The 19,611-nt window shown below is 59.1% G+C and overlaps 1 protein-coding gene and 1 long non-coding RNA gene across 9 annotated transcripts in view; one reads left to right on the top strand and one right to left on the bottom strand.

The window, feature by feature from the left end:
- The window catches only part of Kiaa1671 (KIAA1671 ortholog), a 149,128-nt gene that overhangs the window by 38,436 nt on the left and 91,081 nt on the right, over positions 1-19,611 (top strand). For 6 of the 8 annotated variants that reach the window (XM_058573594.1, XM_058573596.1, XM_058573599.1 and 3 more), the window contains exons 2-5: positions 2,202-3,755; positions 5,592-5,679; positions 9,354-12,029; positions 18,599-18,733. In XM_058573594.1, the coding sequence (XP_058429577.1) occupies positions 2,257-3,755; positions 5,592-5,679; positions 9,354-12,029; positions 18,599-18,733 (4,398 nt within the window). In that variant the 5' untranslated portion in view covers positions 2,202-2,256. The remainder of the gene's footprint in view (positions 1-2,201; positions 3,756-5,591; positions 5,680-9,353; positions 12,030-18,598; positions 18,734-19,611) is intronic. The other 2 variants (XM_058573597.1, XM_046427272.2) reach the window with 2 other exon arrangements.
- Positions 5,305-6,847, bottom strand: LOC124081117 (uncharacterized). The gene is made up of 2 exons (XR_006847958.2): positions 6,458-6,847; positions 5,305-6,274 (listed from the first exon to the last, which is right to left on the bottom strand). It is a non-coding gene; the product is annotated as an uncharacterized LOC124081117 (long non-coding RNA).

Genomic DNA, 19,611 nt, shown 5'->3' with positions numbered 1-19,611 from the left:
GATGCCAGCGGATGCAGTTGGAACCCAAAAGCTTTTGCGCCGTCTGTGCACATATTGCCAGAGCTCCGGAACCGAGGCTGTCCCCTGTGCCTCAGACCTGCTGAAACTCAGCTGCAGGGACCAGCCTCCGTCCCCCGCGGGCTCCTGCCATGGGCGCGCACAGCTGGCCCGGTGCCCCCTGAGCAGGGACTCCGGGGCTTCCCTGGACTCACGCGTCCCCAGCCAGGGCCACCAGCTCCGGTAAGTGGGTGCATGCGCCACCCGCACGTGGGGCTGCGGTCCGGGAGGTGCAGACGCGGGTGCTGGGAGACTTTCTCTCCGTCCCTGGAATCCTGTCGCTGTCCTGTGTCTCCTGCCTGGGCTGCGTGTGTCCCACACAGGGTTCCAGCGGCCCGAGGCTGGCTGCGGGGGCAGAGGCAGGGACGGAGCTCAGAGCCCCCCTGGGGTCCTGTCAGGGGGCCGCCCGGTTCTCAGATCCTGCGGGTCTGCCCCTCTGTTCTGCCTGTGACCGCGTCGGGGTGATGTTCTGGGTGGGAGATGGGCTCTGCTGGCCCCTGAGGGGTAAGGAGGAGAGAACCCCAAACCCGGCTGCGTCCCTCCCGTGTCCCTCCCGAGGCTGCGAGTGAGTCAGCCGGAGCCGCGCAGCCAGGAGGGAGGGAGGGAGGGAGGCCGGAGGCTGCAGAGGAACCAAAATACCTCCCAGGTTTTGCGCATCTAGCTGGGGGCGGGTGGGCAGTTTTTCCAGGGAAAGACAACACGAGCCCAGAGCAGGTGGGGACTGGGAACAGTGAGGGCTCCCACATTTTAAGAGCAGAAAGGAATCAGAAAAATCTTGTTTTAAAGGCAGGGCTGGATGTGACCCGTTCAGCCGCAGGTCAAGCCACAGCTGTGTGATAACAAACAAGCTGGGTGACCTCTCTGGGCCCTTTCCTTTCATCTGCAGAAGAAAGACAATGACAATTCTTGCCTTTCTGAGTTGTTTGAAGCTTAAGGCAGGAGGAGGCGTGGTCTCCATCTGGGTGAACCAGGGCCTTGCCCTCTGCAGGTGAACCCGATCTGTGGACGCACTTTACAGGGTTGTGAGGGTGAGAGTTATAGAACACATGGAGCTCTAGGTTCCACAGTCTGTGTCACTCATGGTCGGCTGTCACGGTCAGTTTTACTCTTACTAAGAATAGGAAGGGGGCTGGGGTCGTGGCTCAGCAGGAGAGCACTCTTCTTGTGCATGTGAAGCCCTGGGTTCGATCCTCAGCACCACATAGAAATAAATAAATAAAACAAAGGTATTGTGTCCAACTACAACCGAAAAATAAATATTAAAAAAAAAGAATATGAAGGGGATTGGGGTGGGGCACGTGGCACACACCTGTCATCCCAGTGGCTTGGGAGGCTGAGGCAGGAGGATCCCAAGTTCAAGGCCAGCCTCAGCAACTTAGCAAGACCCTGTCTCCATTTAAAAAAAAAATTAAGAAGGCTGGGATTTTTCAGTGGATAAAAGAAAGGAAAAAAACAAAAAGAGGAAGGGATATAAAATAGGTGTTCAACAAAAAGGGCCCAACAGCAGATGAGTGAAAGCAGGCTGAGTGGGAACAGTGGCTTTGACTTTTAGTGCCCAGGGGAAGGCAAGAGGCTGGGGTGGTGACTATGGCATGGGTTCCAGGCCACTCCCCAGCTTTGTGATTCTGGGAACCCCTGGTTCTTGTAGCTGTGTGAGCTGGGGCCAGTCACCCTCTCTGTGCTTGGTGCTCAGCACAGGGCTGTGATGCAGATCCTCCAGGGTGCCTGACAGACCCTGGGATGGGAAACAGCCAGCGCCACAGGAGCAGGGGGGGAGGGGACCACACGCCCATTGGGCCTCGGGCTGGAACGTGTGCACGGGTTCAAATCCCGACTTGACCTCTGGCTTCCTGAGCGTCCTCTGGCCTGTTTCTGAGCCTCTCTGGGCTGGCTTCCTTATCTGTCGGGCAGAGGTCCTGGCCTCTAAGACCTGGCTGGAGACCTGGTGAGTCGGGAAAGACCCAGAGGATGCTGGCCCCTTGTCCAGCCCGTGAGGGGCTGTGCAGGCCACTCCCTTCCCAGAGCTCAGAGGTAGGGCCCCCAGGCTGCCTGGGGAGGTCAGGGTCTGGGGCTCAGGTCTGGGGTCCCCCTGCTGGCACCCAGACACTGTTTGCTAAATTGACATTTTTATTTTTTTTTTAAAGCAGTCGCTTCTCCGTTTCCGATGCTCTTGATCCTCCTGGAGCCACAGCCGTAACCATGGTGACGCGGGTCGAGGTTGGCTCCATACCGTCCTTGACAGCAGTGCCAGGCCTCGGGGACATGGGCAAGGAGGAGGCCCTGAAGAGGACTTACTTCTGCCCCACGGGGGACACCTCTGGGACGCCCTCGGCCCGGATCTTGGAGGGCAAGAGCCCCCTGCGGAGCCCGGGCCGCCTCTTCCCTGTGCCCAGACTCGCCCCGCGGCCCTTCTCCAAGGACCAGGCCCCCGACATGAAGGCCCCCAGCTCGGCCCTGTGGCCTGGGCCCGCCCAGCCGGGTCCCGCGGGGCCTTGTGACCTGGACAGGAGGATGCCCAGCCTGGGGGGGCAGGGGGTGGACAGTGGAGTGGCCTCGGGGACAGGCCCGTCCCCACTCGGCAAGGCTGCCTGCCCACGGCCCAGCCCTGGCACCGCGCTTCTCTTTGAAGCCACCAGAACTGGTCCCACCCTGGGGAAGGGGCTCAGCGAGGGCACTGTGGCCGTGACCCCCGAGTCTCCTTCCAGCTCCCGGCCTGAGGTGGCCGCCAAGCCTGCCCGGAAGCCCCCAGGGGCCTTTCCCCGGCCGGCGTCACTGCCACAGGACACGCGACCAGCCATCCCCCAAGAGGAGGCCACCCATGACCAGCCGGTCCCAGAGGGCGGCGAGGAAGACCCCACGGGCCCCCCAGCAGAATCCAGGCCTCGCCCCAAGAGAAGGCCCGTCTCGGCCATGTTCATGGAGCCCGGTCAGCCCCCGAAGCCGGGCCCAGGCGCAGGGGCCACTTCGGGGAAGGTGGCCCCGGCCCCGCCCGAGAAGACCTGGGTGAGGAAGCCCCGGCCAATGTCCATGGACCTCACGGCTCCGTTTGAGAGCAAGGAGGCCCTGCTGAGGAAGGGGACCCGTGAGGGGCCGCAGGGGACAGACAGGGCCAACCCGGAGCCCCGGGTGGACGGGGGGTGGCCTGCCAGAGCCGAGGGTCCCCATGGGGACCCAGACACAAACTTCCTGGAGGTGGCCAAGAAGATCCGTGAACGGAAGGAGAAGAGGCTTCTCAGGCAGGAAGAGACGGGCAGCCCCAGGAGCCCAGGGGACCCGGCCAGGGCGGGCACCGGACATGACCCGCGTCCCCAGCAGGAGAAAGCCAGCCAGGGCCAGGAGCCAGAGAAGACGCCCCCGTGCCCGCTGCCCAGGTCAGCGAGGGGCCCGGAGCTCGCTGAGGTCAACAGCAGAGGGGGCGACAGGGAGGCCGCAGCGGGGACAGCGGGGCCCTCCAGGGGCTGCGTCAAGAAGCGCCTGAGCCTGTTCGGGGAGGAGAGTGGCCCGGGCCCCGCAGCAGCACGCGAGTCCCCACCGGCCACCCCTCAGTCCCCACCCACAGTGCCACCACCCCAGAAGGGGGGCGTGAGTGTCCAGGAGCGGATCAAAGGCTGGACCGCGGAGGGCTCCAGGGGGAGGCCTGAGCTCAGGAGGAGGACGCTCCCGTCGTCGCGGCCGCTGTCGGCAGATCTGACCAGACTGTAAGTGGCCACTCGCCCCCCCCTCATCCACGCCCCTGGGGGACAGGGTTCAAGGGCCTGGGCTCCTCCTGGCCAGCTTATCTGCGGCCCTGAGAGCAGGTGGGAGTCGCTGCCCTCCTCGGACCCTCCACTTCCCCCACAGTGGGACAGATTGTTCCCCGCTTCCCAATTTGGCATTGCCCGGTGTTGTCACCGCCAGGCCTTCCTCCCCAAGGTCAACGACCGTTGAGATTAGGCCCCAGCCTCCGTGAGCGGGCCCCCAGATCAAACCAGAGGAGCCAGGGTGACTTGTGAGCCTCATTGTCCTTCCCTGGACACTCGCCGCGGGGAGAGCCCCCTGTCCCCCACCCCCACCCCCACCCCGTGCAGCCCAGAGCGGGGCCTCCTGCCACCGGGTGTCCTGGCTCAGCTGCTGGCTAGGCCCCTGGTCAGTGAGGGCTCTGAGCCCTGCCCACCGCCCAGGCACCCTGCTTCACTGGGGAGTGGCCACAGCAGGGAGCTGCCACCCTGCTCGTCAGTGTCACCCATGCTACTGACACGCTTAGCCCAGGGAGGAGCCTCAGGGCTGGCCTCCAGGTGGACTGCCCTCTCACCTGGGAACCAAGCCGCCAGCCTGGCCCCGCACACACTAGAATCACCCCACGAAGGTGACCCCTGCTTGGGCTGCACCCCAGTGCTTCTAGTCACTGGGCCTGGGAAGGGGGGCTCATGTTTGGGTCTTTTTTCTTTTCTTTCTGTACCTGGGATTGAACTCGGGGCCCTCGACCATTGAGCCCCAGCCCCAGCCCTATTTTGCATGTTATTTAGAGACAGGGTCTCCCTGAGCTGCTTAGGGCCTCGCTGTGGCCGAGGCTGGCTTTGAACTGAGATCCTCCTGCCTCAGCCTCCTGAGCCCCTGGGATGCCAGGCGTGACTGCGCCCAGCTGGGTCATTTTTAGAAGCTTCCCAGGGTTCTCAGGCTCAGGCAGGCCTCAGGGCCCTGGGTTACGAGGACAGAGAAGAGGGCACCTGTGCCAGGGCCTCCCCAGCTTCCGCTCACCGTGCCCTGGGACTGCCCCAGGGGGCCGGGTGGTCATCTGACCAAAGGGGACACTGAGGCAGGACCCATCACAGCCCCACCTCCCGGGAAGCAGACCCCTCCCCTGCTGAGTTGGGGTCAAGTTCCAAGTGGGTGGTCTTCCCCCGCCGTTTTCCACACAGCACCCCCCAACCGGCCCTGAACTGAGCAAGTGCCACATCTTCATGTGGCATCCATAGAGGACACATCAGAGAGGGAAGGACCCGCCCTCCTCCCTCTCTCCCTTCTTAAGTGGGGAATCCTGAGGCACGCAGGGACCTCGGTTAGACTCTGGCCACCCAGAGGGCCCCACGCGTCTGTGAGGGCCACTGCCCGAGCCTCGTGGCAGGGTTAAGGTGGGGGCCGGGTCGGGGCTGCCGAGCAGGACCATCAGCCACCCCTCCCGGGCGTCCCCTCTCCCCAGACGCCTCCGCATAGCTATAAGGGCCATGGGTGGCCTCTTATCTGCCCTATAAAAGAAGACAGAGGTGCTCATTATCCCCACTTTATAGACAGGAAACAGGCTCAGGTGAGGTCCCAGGCCTGAGCTGGGACAGCACTGGGTGTCTGCACCCGGCCTGGGCGCCTTCCACCCCATGCTCTGCCTGCGTAGGCCCTGCCCCCGCCCCCTCCTTTGGCGACCCTCAGGAGGTGTCCTGTGGCTTGGCCCTGGAGGCCTGTGATCTCACCGCCTCCTGAGCTGGAAGCAGAGTGGGCTACTGGGGGCCCGGGAGTCCCGGCTGCTGGCTCCATGCGAGTGACTCGGGTCTCTGTGCCAGGTTTTCAAGTTCAGCCTCCAGTAGCGACATCAGGTGTGAGAAGACCGCTGTGCCCAGCCCCGCGCATCCTGAGGAGCCCACGGCCGCGGTGAGTGGTGGGTGGCTGGGCTTTGGGCACGACGCTGGTGGGTCTCCATCCCCAGGTGTCAGGCGGGGCTCTGAGAGTGACCGGCAGGTGGTGTTTATTTTTCTCCCCCTGTGCTAGGAGGAAGAGGGGCCTGCGTTTCCTGTATGAATCCTGCCTTAGGGAAACCCCAAACTTAGGTTTAAATGTCATTAAAAGTCCCTGAAGCTGGGCGTGTATCACGCACCTGTCATCCCAGTGGCTAGGGAGGCTGAGGCAGGAGGATCGCGAGTTCAAAGCAGCCTCAGCCATAAGCACCTCAGACCCTGTCTCCAAATAAAACAGGAGAAGGGCTAGGGTGGGGCTCATTGGTCAAGTGCCCCTGGGATCAGTCCCTGGTGCCAAGAAAAAGAAAAGTCCCTCAGGTTACCCAGTCACGACTCTCCCTCCGTCGTCACCTTGACTTGTCACCCAGCAGAAGAAAGAAGGAAGCCGGCAGCAATCTCACTGCCTACAAGTGTCTCTGTGTCATCCTTCAGTGAGAACAGGCTCCAAGGTCAGCCCTCGGCATGACTGCGTGCGCCCCGTGCTCTGTGAGGTCCTGATGCTTAGAGCTGCTCTGTTGAGGGACACGTGACGGACAGGGGAGTCCACAGCTCTGCACACCGGGGCGGCCCACAGGGCAGATGACCGACACCCGAGCCCCCGGGCTGCCCCACTGCCCTGGCCCCGCAGCCCCGAGCCGCCCTCTGCCCCCACCCCGGGCCCTCGCCTTGTCTAGACTCTGAGATGGAGTCATTACTTCCAGACTGTGGTGTCACCTGCTGTCCTCCCTTGTGACCGCTGGGTTTCACTCCGTGGTCCGGGCAGCTGCCGTGAGTGTCCTCCGATTGCTTCCAGTCGGGGCCCTTGGGGCGAAGCTGTGGCAACCTTTGGGGCCAAGGCTGTGCCGGGCCTGGTGGTTTCCCCTTGGGTGAATACCTAGGAGTGGGTGCGTCCATCACAGACAGGCGCATGCTTCCTGTTTTTGAGAAATTTCTGTTTTAAAAATACACCAGTGCTTCCCTCAGGGCCCTTTGTATCCCTCTCATTTGGGCAGACGGTGGCCACCACTGTTGGGGTCCGTCAGGGGCCCAGGGCCTCATCCCTGGATCTGAACCACCTCTTTTAAGGATGGTTGAAAGAGGGTCCCAGTCACACAAACACGGTTAACATGTTGAAATAGATTCATTCCTAGCAGGAAAAAAAAAATCAGAAAATGACTGACACATGCATATCCTAAAAATCAAACAGGACCCAAATGCGTAAGATTGAAGGCGCTCCCTCACTCAGCCCTCCTCCACACACACCTGCTTCTCGGGGTCAGGGGGATTTATGTTTTCTTCTTCTTCTTCTTCTTCTTCTTTTTTTGGTACTGGGGCTTGAACTCAGGGGCACTCAACCACTGAGCCATGTCCCCAGCCCTATTTTTGTATTTTATTTAGAGACAGGGCCTCACTGAGTTGCTTAGAGCCTCACTAAGTTCCTGAGGCTGGCTTTGAACTCACGATCCTCCTGCCTTCGACTCTCGAGCTGCTACCACCTCCGGCAATTTGTCTTTTCTTCATACACATGCACATAAATGTACAGTTTTAAAAGATAAGCATGATGTATGCCTGTCATCCTAACAGCTCAGGAGGCTGAGGCAGGAGGATGGCAGGTTGGAGGCCAACCTCAGCAACTTAGCGAGACCCTGTCTCAAAAAATAAAAAGAGTGTGAGGGTGTGGCTCAGTGGTAGTGCACCCCTAGGTTCTCTCTCTCTCTCTCTCTCTCTCTCGCTCTCTCTCACACACACACACACACACACACACACACGGTGTTAGATCATACACATACCATTCTGCAGTCTGCCCCCAACCGTACCCCAGACAATGGTTCTGGGCATGCCCATAGACATGGTGGACATGAGATCCACCTCCTTCTGCAGACAGGAATGTCTGTGCCTGCTGTCCTCCGGCTGGAGCAAGATACCCCTAGCTGGTGCCTTCTTCTTTTTTTCTTTATCCTTTTTTAAATTTAATTTTTATATTTATATATGACAGCAGAATGCATGACAATCCTTATTACACATATAGAGCACAATTTTTCATATCTCTGGTTGTACACATAATATATTCACACCAATTCGTGTCTTCACACATGTACTTTGGATAATGATGTCCATCACATTCCAACATCATTTCTAACCCCATGCTCCCTCCCTTCCCCTCCCACCCCTCTGCACTATCTAGAGTTCATCTATTCCTCCCTACCCCACTATGAGTCAGCCTCCTAATATCAGAGAAGACATTTAGCATTTGTTTTTTGGGATTGGCTAACTTCACTTAGCATCATCTTCTCCAACTCCATCCATTTACCTGCAAATGCCATGATTTTGTTCTCTTTGATTGCTGAGTAATATTCCATTGTGTATATATGCCCTATATTTTTTGTATCCATTCATCTGTTAAAGGACATCTAGGTTGGTTCCACAGTTTAGCTATTGTGAATTGTGCTGCTATAAACATTGATGTGGCTGTGTCTCTGTAGTATGATGCTTCTAAGTCCTTTGGGTAGAGACCAAGGAGAGGGATAGCTAGGTCAAATGGTGGTTCCATTCCCAGATTTCCAAGGAATCTCCATACTGCTTTCCATATTGGCTGCACCAATTTGCAGTCTCCCCAGCAGTGTATGAGTGTGCCTTTTCCCCACATCCTCGCCAGCACTTACTGTTATTTGACTTCATAATAGCTGCCATTCTGACTGGAGTGAGATGAAATCTTAGAGTAGTTTTGATTTTTATTTCTCTTATTGCTAGAGATGTTGAGCATTTTTTCATGTATTTGTTGATTGATTGTATATCCTCTTCTGAGAAGTGTCTGTTCAGGTCCTTGGCTATTTATTGAGTGGATTATTTGTTTTTTTTGGTGCTTAGGTTGTTGAGTTCTGTATAGACCCTAGAGATTAGTGCTCTGTCTGATGTGTGAGGGGTAAAGATTTGCTCCCAGGATGTAGGCTCTCTATTCACCTCACAGATTGTTTCTTTTGCTGAGAAGAAACTTTTTAGTTTGAGTCCATCCCATTTATTGATTCTTGATTTTAATCATTGTGCTTTAGGAGTCTTATTCAGGAAGTTGGGGCCTAATCCCACGTGATGGCGATTAGGGCCTACTTTTTCTTCTATTAGACACAGGGTCTCTGGTTTTATTCCTAGGTCCTTGATCCACTTTGAGTTCTGTGCATGGTGGGAGACAGGGGTTTAGTTTCATTTTGTTGCACATGAGATGTCCAGTTCTCCCAGCACCATGTGTTGGAGAGGTAGCCAGTGTCTTCTGTTGGGCCCAGGCTGTTTGTGTGCTCTTCTGCTTTCACAAGCTGGGCTTCCAGAACTTTCCTGCTCACTTGTGCACGTGGGCAGAGAAACCCTGGGAAGAACCTGGTCATCCAGGAAAGGGAAGGTCTTAAGACCCCCGTAGCTGAGCCCCATTCTCCACGTCCTCCCATTGTGTCCTCTGCAGCAGCTGCCATCGGTGTCCGTGTCCCTCGCCTGCCCGCCCCGGGTGTGTGTGGGGTTAAGATCTCGCAGTCCCTGGTTTAATGGTGAAGTGGCCGCAGGGTCGCCACACGCCTTCCTGTCCCCCTGAGTGCGTTAACACCGCCTGTTTGCTTGTGTCTCCAGCAGAAGGAAGGACAGAGTCTGAACGGACGGACTTCCCCAAGGACCCTCTGGAAGCCTGAGGTCCCCCAGAAGAAGTGCAGGCAGCCGGCAGGCCAGGACAGCGCTGACCAGGTCGCCAGCCGCTGTCGGGGTGGCGGCTCCCCCGGGGCTCCAGGCTCCCCTGAGGCCACCCTGGAGGACGAGGGCAGCTTCCAGAAGGTGTGGGCCACTGTGTTCGAGCACCACGTGGAGCGACACTTGGTGGCTGACCTGTCGGGACACCGCCTCTCGGCCACAATCCCTCATAATGGGGCAGAGCCCCCTGTCCCAGAGCCCAGACCCAGGCCCGAGAAGGGCCCTTGGTCGGCAGTGACGGTCCCCAGGAAGGAGAACCCCAGGAACCCCGAGAGCGCTGAGCCACGGAGGCTGGGACGAGGCTCCCTGGCCGATGGGGAGCCAAGACCGGGCCACACGCCCGTCCTGGAAAAATACCCTTTTGGTGACAAACGCACTAACAGCCCTGTCCCAAGGCCCTCGGAAAACCCCCCGGCGTGGCCGATGGTGGAGCCCAGGTACGACGTGATGCTCGCCGTCGGGGAACGCGCCCACAGCGAGGCTGTCCCCCTCGTGCCTGAGGCCAAGGCTGTCACGTTGCGAAGCAGCCGGACCCGGCCCTTGCTCAAGGACCGGCAGCTGTCCCAGGAGGCCACCTCCGCTGACTCGGAGCGCAGCCCACATGGTCCCCAGGGGTGTGTCCAGAGGGCCAGTCTGATGTGGGAAGCTCAGGGGCAGGAGGCCAGCGGGAGGCCTGTCTGTCGGGAGCCAAAGGACATGCCCGGAGGCAGCTGCCCGTCACCCAGATGGACAGGTGGGACGGTGGTAAATCTGCATAGAACCACCGTGGGGGTCAGCCAAGTGCCCTGTGCTCCTGAGGCCACTTCTTCCAGAACTGTCCAGGCTTCGGTCCAGGAGGCCCAACCCCGGGGCCCTGGGGGGGTCAGTGTGTCGGTGGCAGGAGAGGGTCCCTCCCAGGGGGACCTCCGGGGTCCTCCGGCCAGGACCAAGGACAAGCCCTTGAGCTCCCCGGCACAGGCATGCCCAGAGATGCAGCCTGTGCAGAAGGGGCCTCATGTGGCTGCCAGCGCTGGTGACCCAGGGCTGGCCCAGGTCCCCGAAGCCAAGGTGTGGAAAACCAGTCCCACTACCCGGAGGGTGGACCGGTGGAGGCGGCGGACTTTACCCCACTATGTGAAATTTGATGACTTCAGCTTCCTGGGCCCAGAGACCACTGCGAGAGCCGAGCAGAGGCGAGCCGATTCCCTGGGCCCCACGGCCGGTGCCTTCCAGAACCCCCCCACCCCACCCGCCCGGGAGACCCAGGAGGAGGCCCCAGGGCCCTCAAGGACCTCCCCAGCAGCGAAGCCAGCGTCATCTGTGGAGCCCAGGGTGACGTTTTTTGCAGTAACATATCAGATTCCTGATATTCAAAAGACAAAAAGTGTCGTTAAGCTCGGGCCTGAGAACTCACAGGAACATTCTAGAAAAACGGCCCCACCTCCCTCATCCCACTCTCTCACATCTGCTTTGGTTTCTCCCAACCACGGGGAGCCACAGGCGACTGCGGGCAGGAGAAGCTGGGCTCAGGGACCAGAGTGTGTCAAGGGAACCGACGTCTCCAGAGCCCCGAAGCCCACAGACCGCCCTTCGCCCCCCGGGGACGGGATTCTGGACCCTTCCCGCGAGAGGATCATTGACGTGGACGCTTTATCGACTCCTCGGGGGTCAGAAGATGGCGGGGGTCTTCAGAGCAGCTGGAAGGACTGTGGAAATAAGGTGTCCCAAACTACCCCGGCCCTGCGGAGTCGGCCAAAAGCCAGCAGCCTGCTGGTCAGAAGGAAGACCGAGGTGGTCAGCGAGACGTACCCAGGGAAAATGAGGGACGGCTACAGACCTGGCGTCCTCGACATCGACGCCCTGATGGCCCAGTACCAGGAGCACGCGGAGCCCACCAGCTCGCCCCTCGAGAGGCCCGGCCGGCTGGGGAGGCAGGAGCTGGGCAGCGGGAGTCCCCAGGAGGCTGCAGGTGTCTGGAAGCGAGCCAGCCTGGCCGAACCCCTTCGCACGTCCAGCCCCAGCTCCCCCTGGCCGCCAGCAGAGACCCCAGGGCCAGCCCCGGCCACCAAGCCTAGCTCCCCTCTGTGGGCTCGGCCACTCTCCACTCCCACCGAGCAATGTCCTGTGGCCTCTCGTGTCCCTGATGGTCCCAGGCACAGAGTCTTGGGGGTCACCGAGAATGAAAGCAGAGCCTCCGTCAGCCAGCTCAGGGCCAAGGGTCAGCAGTACCCTGCCGAGCGCAGGCCCCCTGCCCCCGAGGACCCGGCCAGTGGGGTGAGGGTATCACCCAGATCACCCGCCGATGACCACAAGAAAAGGACTCCAAGGAAATCCACTGGGGAGGGCGAGGAGGCCCCGGGGGGCGGCTCCCCACACCCCTGTGGAAGGTTGGTGCCGGACGTCAAGAGGTCCTGCTCCGAGAAGGGCCCCCGTGCCAGGACCCAGGAGGGTCTGTCCATCATGCAGGAAGCCAGAGAGAGGAGGCCAGAGCTACCCAGAGGGAGGCTCAGCCTCCCCGCGGAGAGTTCAGAAGCCAAAGCAGGACCGCGGAGGTGGGAGCCCAGGACTCAGGACAGCCACCAGGTGAGTCAAAGGCTCTCTTGGTTTTTTTTTTTTCAAACCGTGATTAAGCCTCCAGGTCTCGGGCATCAAACTCAGGTCTTATGTGAGTCACACAAGTGCATTAAGGAGTGGAGTCAGGCGAGTGTGAGCTCCAGGGAGCGGCGGGGAGGTGGCAAACAGAGTCTCATGCCTGCTCAGGAGGGGCCACCGCTGTTTGGTTCTGGCTGGTTCTTGACTCATGGGAATGGCAGGCCTAAGAGGACAGGCCTCATCTTTTAAGAGAATGTGAAAATCCAAACGTGTGTCTAATCCACCCCCCCACCCCCCCCACCCCCCGTTAGGAAAGGAGGGCGATTTATGTTAAAACTCAGTTGTCTGCTGCTTCCCTCAGCCCCTTCAGGCCGCTGGCTAGAAGGATGGTAATGAAGCATCGGTGCAAGCCTTAACGGAGCACCTGCTGTATATGGTGTGCTGTGCTCTTTGTCATATCGGCAGTACACAGCCTCATGCTCACACCTTGTGAACATTGAAGCAATGCTGTGGACTGCGTGTACCTGCCGCAGTCTGGCTGGGCACAAAATCACGAGCCACTTAAGCAGGAACAAACTTTATTTTTGAAACTGCCGCCAATGCCCCCTACGCTCCCGGGAAGATTGCCGACCAACGCACGCGGCTTCTCCCGGATCCCAAGAGGAAGTCCCTCCTCCGGAATTCCCTCCTACTGCACTTCCCCAACCAGTGGGAACTCTCCAGGAGTCCCTTAGCAGGCCCAGGTGAACAGCAGGAGTCCAATATCCATATGAATGCAGATCTTAACATAATCATATCATCTCAATGGCTAGCTGGCGTCACCTTTCAACCAAAAATGCCATGCATCATATTACTTGGCTGTGGCTCTTAGCATGTACCAGCCCCCTGTCCTGCAGCACTGTGCTCAGTGCTGGAGGGGCCACCTGCCACCGGCACATACTTGAGTGTCAGGCAGGGATCTGACAATGTCCATAGGGTGTGGTGGTCTTCCCCAACAGATGGAAGACGTTGAGGCTCTGAGAGGTTCAGTAACTTGTCCCAGGTCACACAGCAGTAAGTGACAAAGCTGGTGTCTGAGCCCAGGTCTGGCCTGGTTTTTACCTAATGCTCACGGGCCACTTTCTAACTGGCCATGTCGGGGCCCAGTGAGCCACAGAGCTGTCTGGGAGCTTCTGAGCTCTGTGGGAGATGGACACGCGACCCAAGTCCAGGAAGTGACACGGTACAGAAGCAGGCTCTAGGAAAGAGAGCCAGGAGAGCCTGTGGAGGGGGCCTGGCTTGGCCTGACCTTCAGGGGCAAGGGACTTGGGTGGCCAGAGGGGGGGTCGTGGGGCTCTCGGCAGGGGTCTGGAGGTGGGGAAAACCGGGGGGTGTTCTGGCGATGGCACCCTCCTGGGGGACCAGGCTCTGGCGATCCAGCTCCAGATCCCATCCCTGCCGCTGGCAGATGGTCCTGGGCTATTTTGCATGCTGAGGCCACCATGCCTGGGTGCCCCCACAAGACCAGAGCAGGCTCGGCCACCTGCCAGGCCCAGCTCCCGGCACCGGCTCTGGGGGCACCTGATCTTGGCACGAACCGTACTCGAGCTTGCTCCCTCCTCTGGGAAGATGGTGGGGTCCGCCCGGCAGGGACTCTGGGGAGGAGGAGCTGGGATCAAGGTGAGCAGGGATGCCACCTGTCCCCCGCCTGGGGCTGTGACTGCGGGAAGCCGTGTGAAGGGGGCACTTGAGCCTCCACAGCAGCCTGAGCACGGGACCTGGTGAGGGTGGCCTCTGGAAATGGCCTGGTGAGGGAGGCTGTGGAGGGTCTGCGGAGCCCACGGCCCGGGCTGCTGTAGGGGATGCGCTTTCTCACCACAGGCCCTGGAAGCCGGGGACCTGCTCCCTGGCGCTCTCTTCTCTCCCACCCAAAGATCTCTGTTTTTTATCTAAAAAAAAAAAAAAAAAAAACAGAAAAACCGAAACCCAAACAAAAACCAAAAGCCAATTCAAAAGTACAAAATGTTGACTGTTACAGATTCAGCCCTTGCAGGTGTATAAAAAATAAAAGGTGAGCGCCAGTTGGGGAGGTGCATGCCTGGAGCCCCCGCTACGCAGGGAGGCTGAGGCAGGAGGATCACCAATTCAAGGCCGGCCTCGGCAACTTGGGCTGGAGCTGGGGCTCTGTGGCAGGGTGCGTGACTGGCCTGCGGAGGCCCTGGGCTCCACCCCAGCACCACAGCAGACAGACAGACAGACGTGGAGCTTCCCCAGGTTTTTATGTCCTTTGGGACAGTCTTATGTTCCATAGTCGTTTATCGATCACACATATCTGGCATTATTTCTCTTATTGCAGAGGTAGGGCCTGCTTGGGCAACGTTTAAAATTTAGAATATTATAGAACATACGCGTTAGAAAGGAATCTGCCCCCAGAGAAAGAAACCGGGGCCCTTCCAGACATGTCAGTGGTTCTCGCCGCCAACGATGTGTCCCTAGGACAGCTTTGCTCATGGCCGGGCGCTCTTCTGCTCGCCCAGCTGGGGAAGAGCTAGCCAGGGCATCTTACTGAGTAGGAGCCAAGGATGCTGCTCTGCAGCCCGTAAAGAAAGTGCCAGTCCCCGAGACCCGGGCCAGAGGCAGGGGCCTGGTGTAGACTCGAGTAGGGACATGGGTCGGACACGGGTTGAGCACTTTATCTGGGAACATGACAGCATCCTACAGAAAGATCTTGCAACTTGATTATTTTTTAGGGGGGGCAGCAGGTACCGGGGACTGAACTCAGGGACACTTGACCGCTGAGCCCCACCCCAGCCCTGTTTTGCATTTTATTTAGAGATAGGGTCTCCCTGAGTTACTTAGGACCTTCCTTTAGCTGAGGCTGGCTTTGAACTCGGGATCCTCCTGCCTCAGCCTTCTGAGCCGCGGGGATGACAGGTCACCACGCCTGGCCATCCTTGTTCTTTCCGATGGCCTGTGGATGTAGCACAGTTTATGTGACCTTCCCAGGTGGACGATATTTCTGACAATTTGATGTTGCAAACAGATGTGGCCCCCACTTACGATGGCTCAACTTAATGATTTTCAGCTTCATTGTGGTGGGAAGGGTGGGAGCCCTGGCCTCCTCGTGGTGCCGGCAGCAACAGGGCAGGCATTTCGATGCGCATTTGCAGCTTAGCGTGGGTTGGTCAGGACGAAACCCTGCCACGAGCCAGGCCCATCTGTACGTGCAGACTTCTGCACACCTGCGGGTCTCTGTGGCTGCAGGATGGCCATCACCTGTTGAAGTGTGGAGCTGGTGGTCTCTGCAGGACCCTGCTGGCCGCGCCACAGCACGGCTGCACCTGTCTGCACGTTCAGCAGCGCCTGCTCCAGGGCCCGCTCCCCTCATCTTGACCCAGCGTGTCAGCCTTCTGAGTTTCACCCCCCACCAGTGCCCTCACCTCTCATTGTGGCTTGGTGAGCTTCCTCCTGAGTGAGGAGGCGTTTGTCCAGTGCGGGAGGTCATCTGCACTTCCTTCTGTAGCCTGCCTGTTTATATTCCACCTGCATTTCTTCGGGGCTGTGGCCCTCTTATTGATTTCTGAGAGCTCTTTATTAAGGAATGAACCCTTTGCCCTTGTGGGTTTTGATTTCTCCCTGGAAGCAGCCCTGGACTGCATACTGGGCAGATCTGGGATAAACTCTAGCCTGGGTGGCTCTGGGCCCCTCCCTGGAGTTCTCTGAGCCTCCATTTCCTCATCTCTGGGTGGAGCGGCTGCCTACCTCACGAGCTCCCTGGAGATTTATTATGGTATAATGCAGGGCCAAGCCTCTGACCGTTCTGTCCTAGTATGGAAGAAGCAGGAGGAAGTCAGGGGGAAGCTACCTGGGGTCACCCCTGACCTCATTTAATATGTGTAATAAATGTACTAGGCTGTGTCCTAGGTGTCCTGGCTCTGGTCTTGCCGGAAGCCACTGGATGTGGACCTGCCTACCCCCCCAGGTTATTTAAGTTATTTAAGATGAAATACGAGGATTCATTCAGCTCTTGCACCCCCCTGGCCACATCCAAGCACTTAGAAGTCACATGTGGCTCACGTCAACCAGGTGGGACCCACAGACACAGACGTCTCCCTCCCTGTGGATCACTCGGGTGGACAGCGGGGTCTGGAAAGGGCAGGCATCTGGTCATCTGGGGAGCAGAAAGCTGGGCAGATAGGGACATAGGCAGAAGGACCTGAGAGGAGCCCTGGGCTGACAGAGGGCTCCCTCCAGGCCAGGATTGGGGTCGGCCGGAGCTGGAGTGAAGGTGCCCAGCCGGGGGAGGAGCTTGTCCCGTGGACACTTGAGGGACCTCAGCGGGCAGGGGTTGGGGGCCCAGCTGAGATGGAGAGGTGGGCAAGGCCTGAGCAGGAGACCTGGCTGAGGTCACTGAAGGACTGTCACCCTCATGTCTTAGAGACACGCCTCCCCACTGGCTCTCTGTGAGTGTGGACTGAGGGCCGAGGTGGAGGCCGGGAGGCCGGCATGGTCCTCGAGGAGGGGTTTGCCTCCCTTCTGTTGCTCCAGAGCAGCTTCGTCACCCCCAGAAGGTCCAGAACCCACCAGGCTGTGGCTCGATTCTTCCTCTCCCCAAGTCCTGGGCCACCGCGTCTGGAGAGCCCGTTCTACACGTGTCCCCCGACTGAATGCACGCGGCCCCCACTCTGCTTCCTCTGCAGGTTTTGCGGGTTCATCTGCGTGGCCGTGTGCATCGAGCCTCGCCTCTTTCCTGAGTGCATAGTACTCCCTGTGTGACTAGCCCACATTTTCCATTATCTGTTCCTGGGCCGACAGCCTTTCGGGTTGTGTGCACTTTGGGCTGTTAAGAATGATGCTGCTGTGACATCTGCGTGTGCATCTTTGAGTGGATATGTGTGTTTATTTGGGTGTGTACCTAGGAGTGGGCCAGACGGCCACTCCGGGCTTCACTTTTGAGAACTCGCCACCCTTTCTCCCAAAGCAGCCGGGCCATTTTATGTTCCCTGTAGCAGAGTCTTCACGTCCTCTCCACCTGTTTTTGGTGACCTATCTTAGTGGGTGGGGTGTAAAGTGGGATTTCATTGGAGTTTCAACTAGGATTTTCCTCAGGATTCATGGAATTGGGCATCCTTTCGTGTGCCCCCTGGCCATTTGTATGCATTGTATGTATGCATTGTATGTGCCCCTTGGCCATTTGTATGCCTCTGCCTATTCAGATGCTTTCCTTATTTTAAAATTGGGTTGTTTGTTTATTATTGAATTGCCATTGCTCTTTATATATTCTGGATACAAGTCAATAGGTGTGGAAATTTCCTCCCATCTTGTGGGTTGCTTCTCCACTCTTAATGGTGTCCTTGGAGGCACAAACATTTTTCATTTGGATGGAGTCCACTTTATCTGTCTTTTGTTGCTTGTGCTTTCAGTGACATCCCTAAGAAGCCATTGCCAAGTCCAAGGTCATGACGAGCTCTCCTAAGGGTTTTCTTCGAAGGGTTTGCTAGTTTTTGCCCCTACATTTAGGTCTTTAGCTGAGTTGACTCTGGTACAGGATGTGAGGCTTGCAGGTGTCCTGCAGGAGGGCCTCTGCTTCGTTGGGGGTGCAGGGGTGTGATGCGGAGGCAGCCCAAGGGTCTGGGCCTGCCTGGCTGGGATGAGGACTGAGTCTGGAGAGGAGGAAGGGAGAGGCCTGTCCTGGGCTCATGGTGCAGGTCAGAGGCAGCAGTCGGGTCTGTCTGCTGGAGCCCAGCCTGAGAGCTCTGGGGGTGGCCAGGTGTAGATGGGGTTTATTAAGGCCTCAGGGGCATGAAGGGAGATGGCAGAGAGGGTGGCTTAGGAGGCTGGGTGGCTGGCTCAGGGTGGGCAGGGAGGTGGAGAGGGAGCAGCGGGGGAGAGGGGGTGTCCCATAGGCTGTGAGGAAGGGCCAGGGCATCCTGCCTCTCTTCCTGCCGCTGTGTGTTCTTAAGCAGGCCCCTCCCCTCTCTGGGCCTCCCTTCCCTGTGTACACAGGGGTGAGGCTTGTAAAATACAGATTGTGGAGTCCTGTGTTTAGGAGCCGGACTGCGTCCCTCTGTGTAACCAAGTGGAAAACACGGCCCAGTGCGGAGGAGAGGAGCCAGGGCGCCGTCCCACTCTGGCATGGCCTCTGTATCTGGGCGTGAGTGAGGACGCACCAAGCATCCCCGCAGGCGGTATGAGGCTGGCTGACATTCGGGGCCTCCTACAGGCCCGATGGCTGGGCCCAGGCCTCGTGCACGCCTGCCACCTGGCGGCTGTACTGCGTCCTGCACGCGGCTTCTTGTTTTTCTCATCTACCCTAGAAGCTGGCTACTGTTATTATCTGTTTCCTGGACAGTTGAGGCTCAGAGAGGGTAAGGCACTCACCCAAGGTCACACAGGGGGCTAAGGCAGGACCAGTTGGACTTAGGCTGGCTGCTGCCACAGCTTATCTCCAACCATTAGGGTTGGGGGATCTCTGGTGTTCAACACTCTTCCTTGCCCCAATGGACCCCCCTGGCATGACAGTTTCCCTGTAAATGGCACAGCCCCCCTGTAACGTCCTTCCCTTGCGTTCTTTGTCTCAGGTGCCATCGCGGGGCCTGGAGCCGGGGGATGCCCTTCAGGATAATGAACAGCCACATCGACAGGGATCCCCTGTGGCCTCGGGACCTCAGAGAAGTCACAGCTTTTGCAAGGACAAGAGGAATGGGCCTTTGGTGGTGAGTGACCGCGGCGGCATGGCTGGAGAGGAGCCCAGGCTCCCCGGGAACCTGCCCCCGAGGCTCGGGCTGTGGGCGGGCGGGGGAGCGCAGGCTGCTGTCTGGGAATCGAGGTTGTCGCTGAGGAGATTGTCTGCGGGCTCTGTGGGGAGGGCCTGGGCCCCCTCGGGTTTCCGCGCCCTGTGCAGAAGGAGCCCAGCTTGGTGCGCCCTGGGTGGGGGGTTCCGGGGCCAAAAGTCGAACCCCCCACCCAGGTTCGAACCCCGCGCCCTAACCCTAACCCTAACCCTAACCCTAAACCCTAAACCCTAAACCCTAACCCTAACCCGAACCCGAACCCGAACCCGAACCCGAACCCGAACCCGAACCCCCGCGCTGGCTCCTGCCTCTGATTTTGAGAACTTGGGCCGGTTTCTGTGCACTGGGGTGTCTGCAGCTGGAAGACGGGAGCCTGCTGCTTTACCCCCCGGGTGAGGAGGGCGTCGGGTCACGCCCCGGGCCCAGCGCCCAGCAAGGCGCCCTCAGTAGTGACAGTCGGGCTCACAGCAGGGCGCGGGCGGCTGCGCATGCGCGCGGAGGCTGGACGGCCGCGCTTTCCCCGCTGGGCGCCGGGGGCCTGGGCTCCACGGGGCGGTGGGGCGGGAGGACGCAGTGCGGGAGGGACAGGCCGTGCGGGTGTGAGCCTCCGCGGGCTTGCGCTGCCCTGTCCCTGGGGCGGTTGTCCCCGCGCTCGCTGGTGGACAGAACTGGGCAGAAGGAGCCGTCCCCGGGGAAGTCGCCTCCTCCGGGAGTCTCCGCGGCCCCGGGCCAGGGCAGGCGCCACCTCCGGGATTTCCCGATGGTCTTTTCAGTGCCGTGACACCTGGGGACCTGTCGCG

Source organism: Marmota monax, unplaced genomic scaffold (assembly GCF_021218885.2).
Source record: "Marmota monax isolate L192 unplaced genomic scaffold, Marmota_monax_Labrador192_F-V1.1 WCK01_AAM20220418_F8-fsc00177, whole genome shotgun sequence".
Taxonomy (NCBI): domain Eukaryota; kingdom Metazoa; phylum Chordata; class Mammalia; order Rodentia; family Sciuridae; genus Marmota; species Marmota monax.
This window is presented reverse-complemented; position numbering and strand designations above follow the sequence as displayed.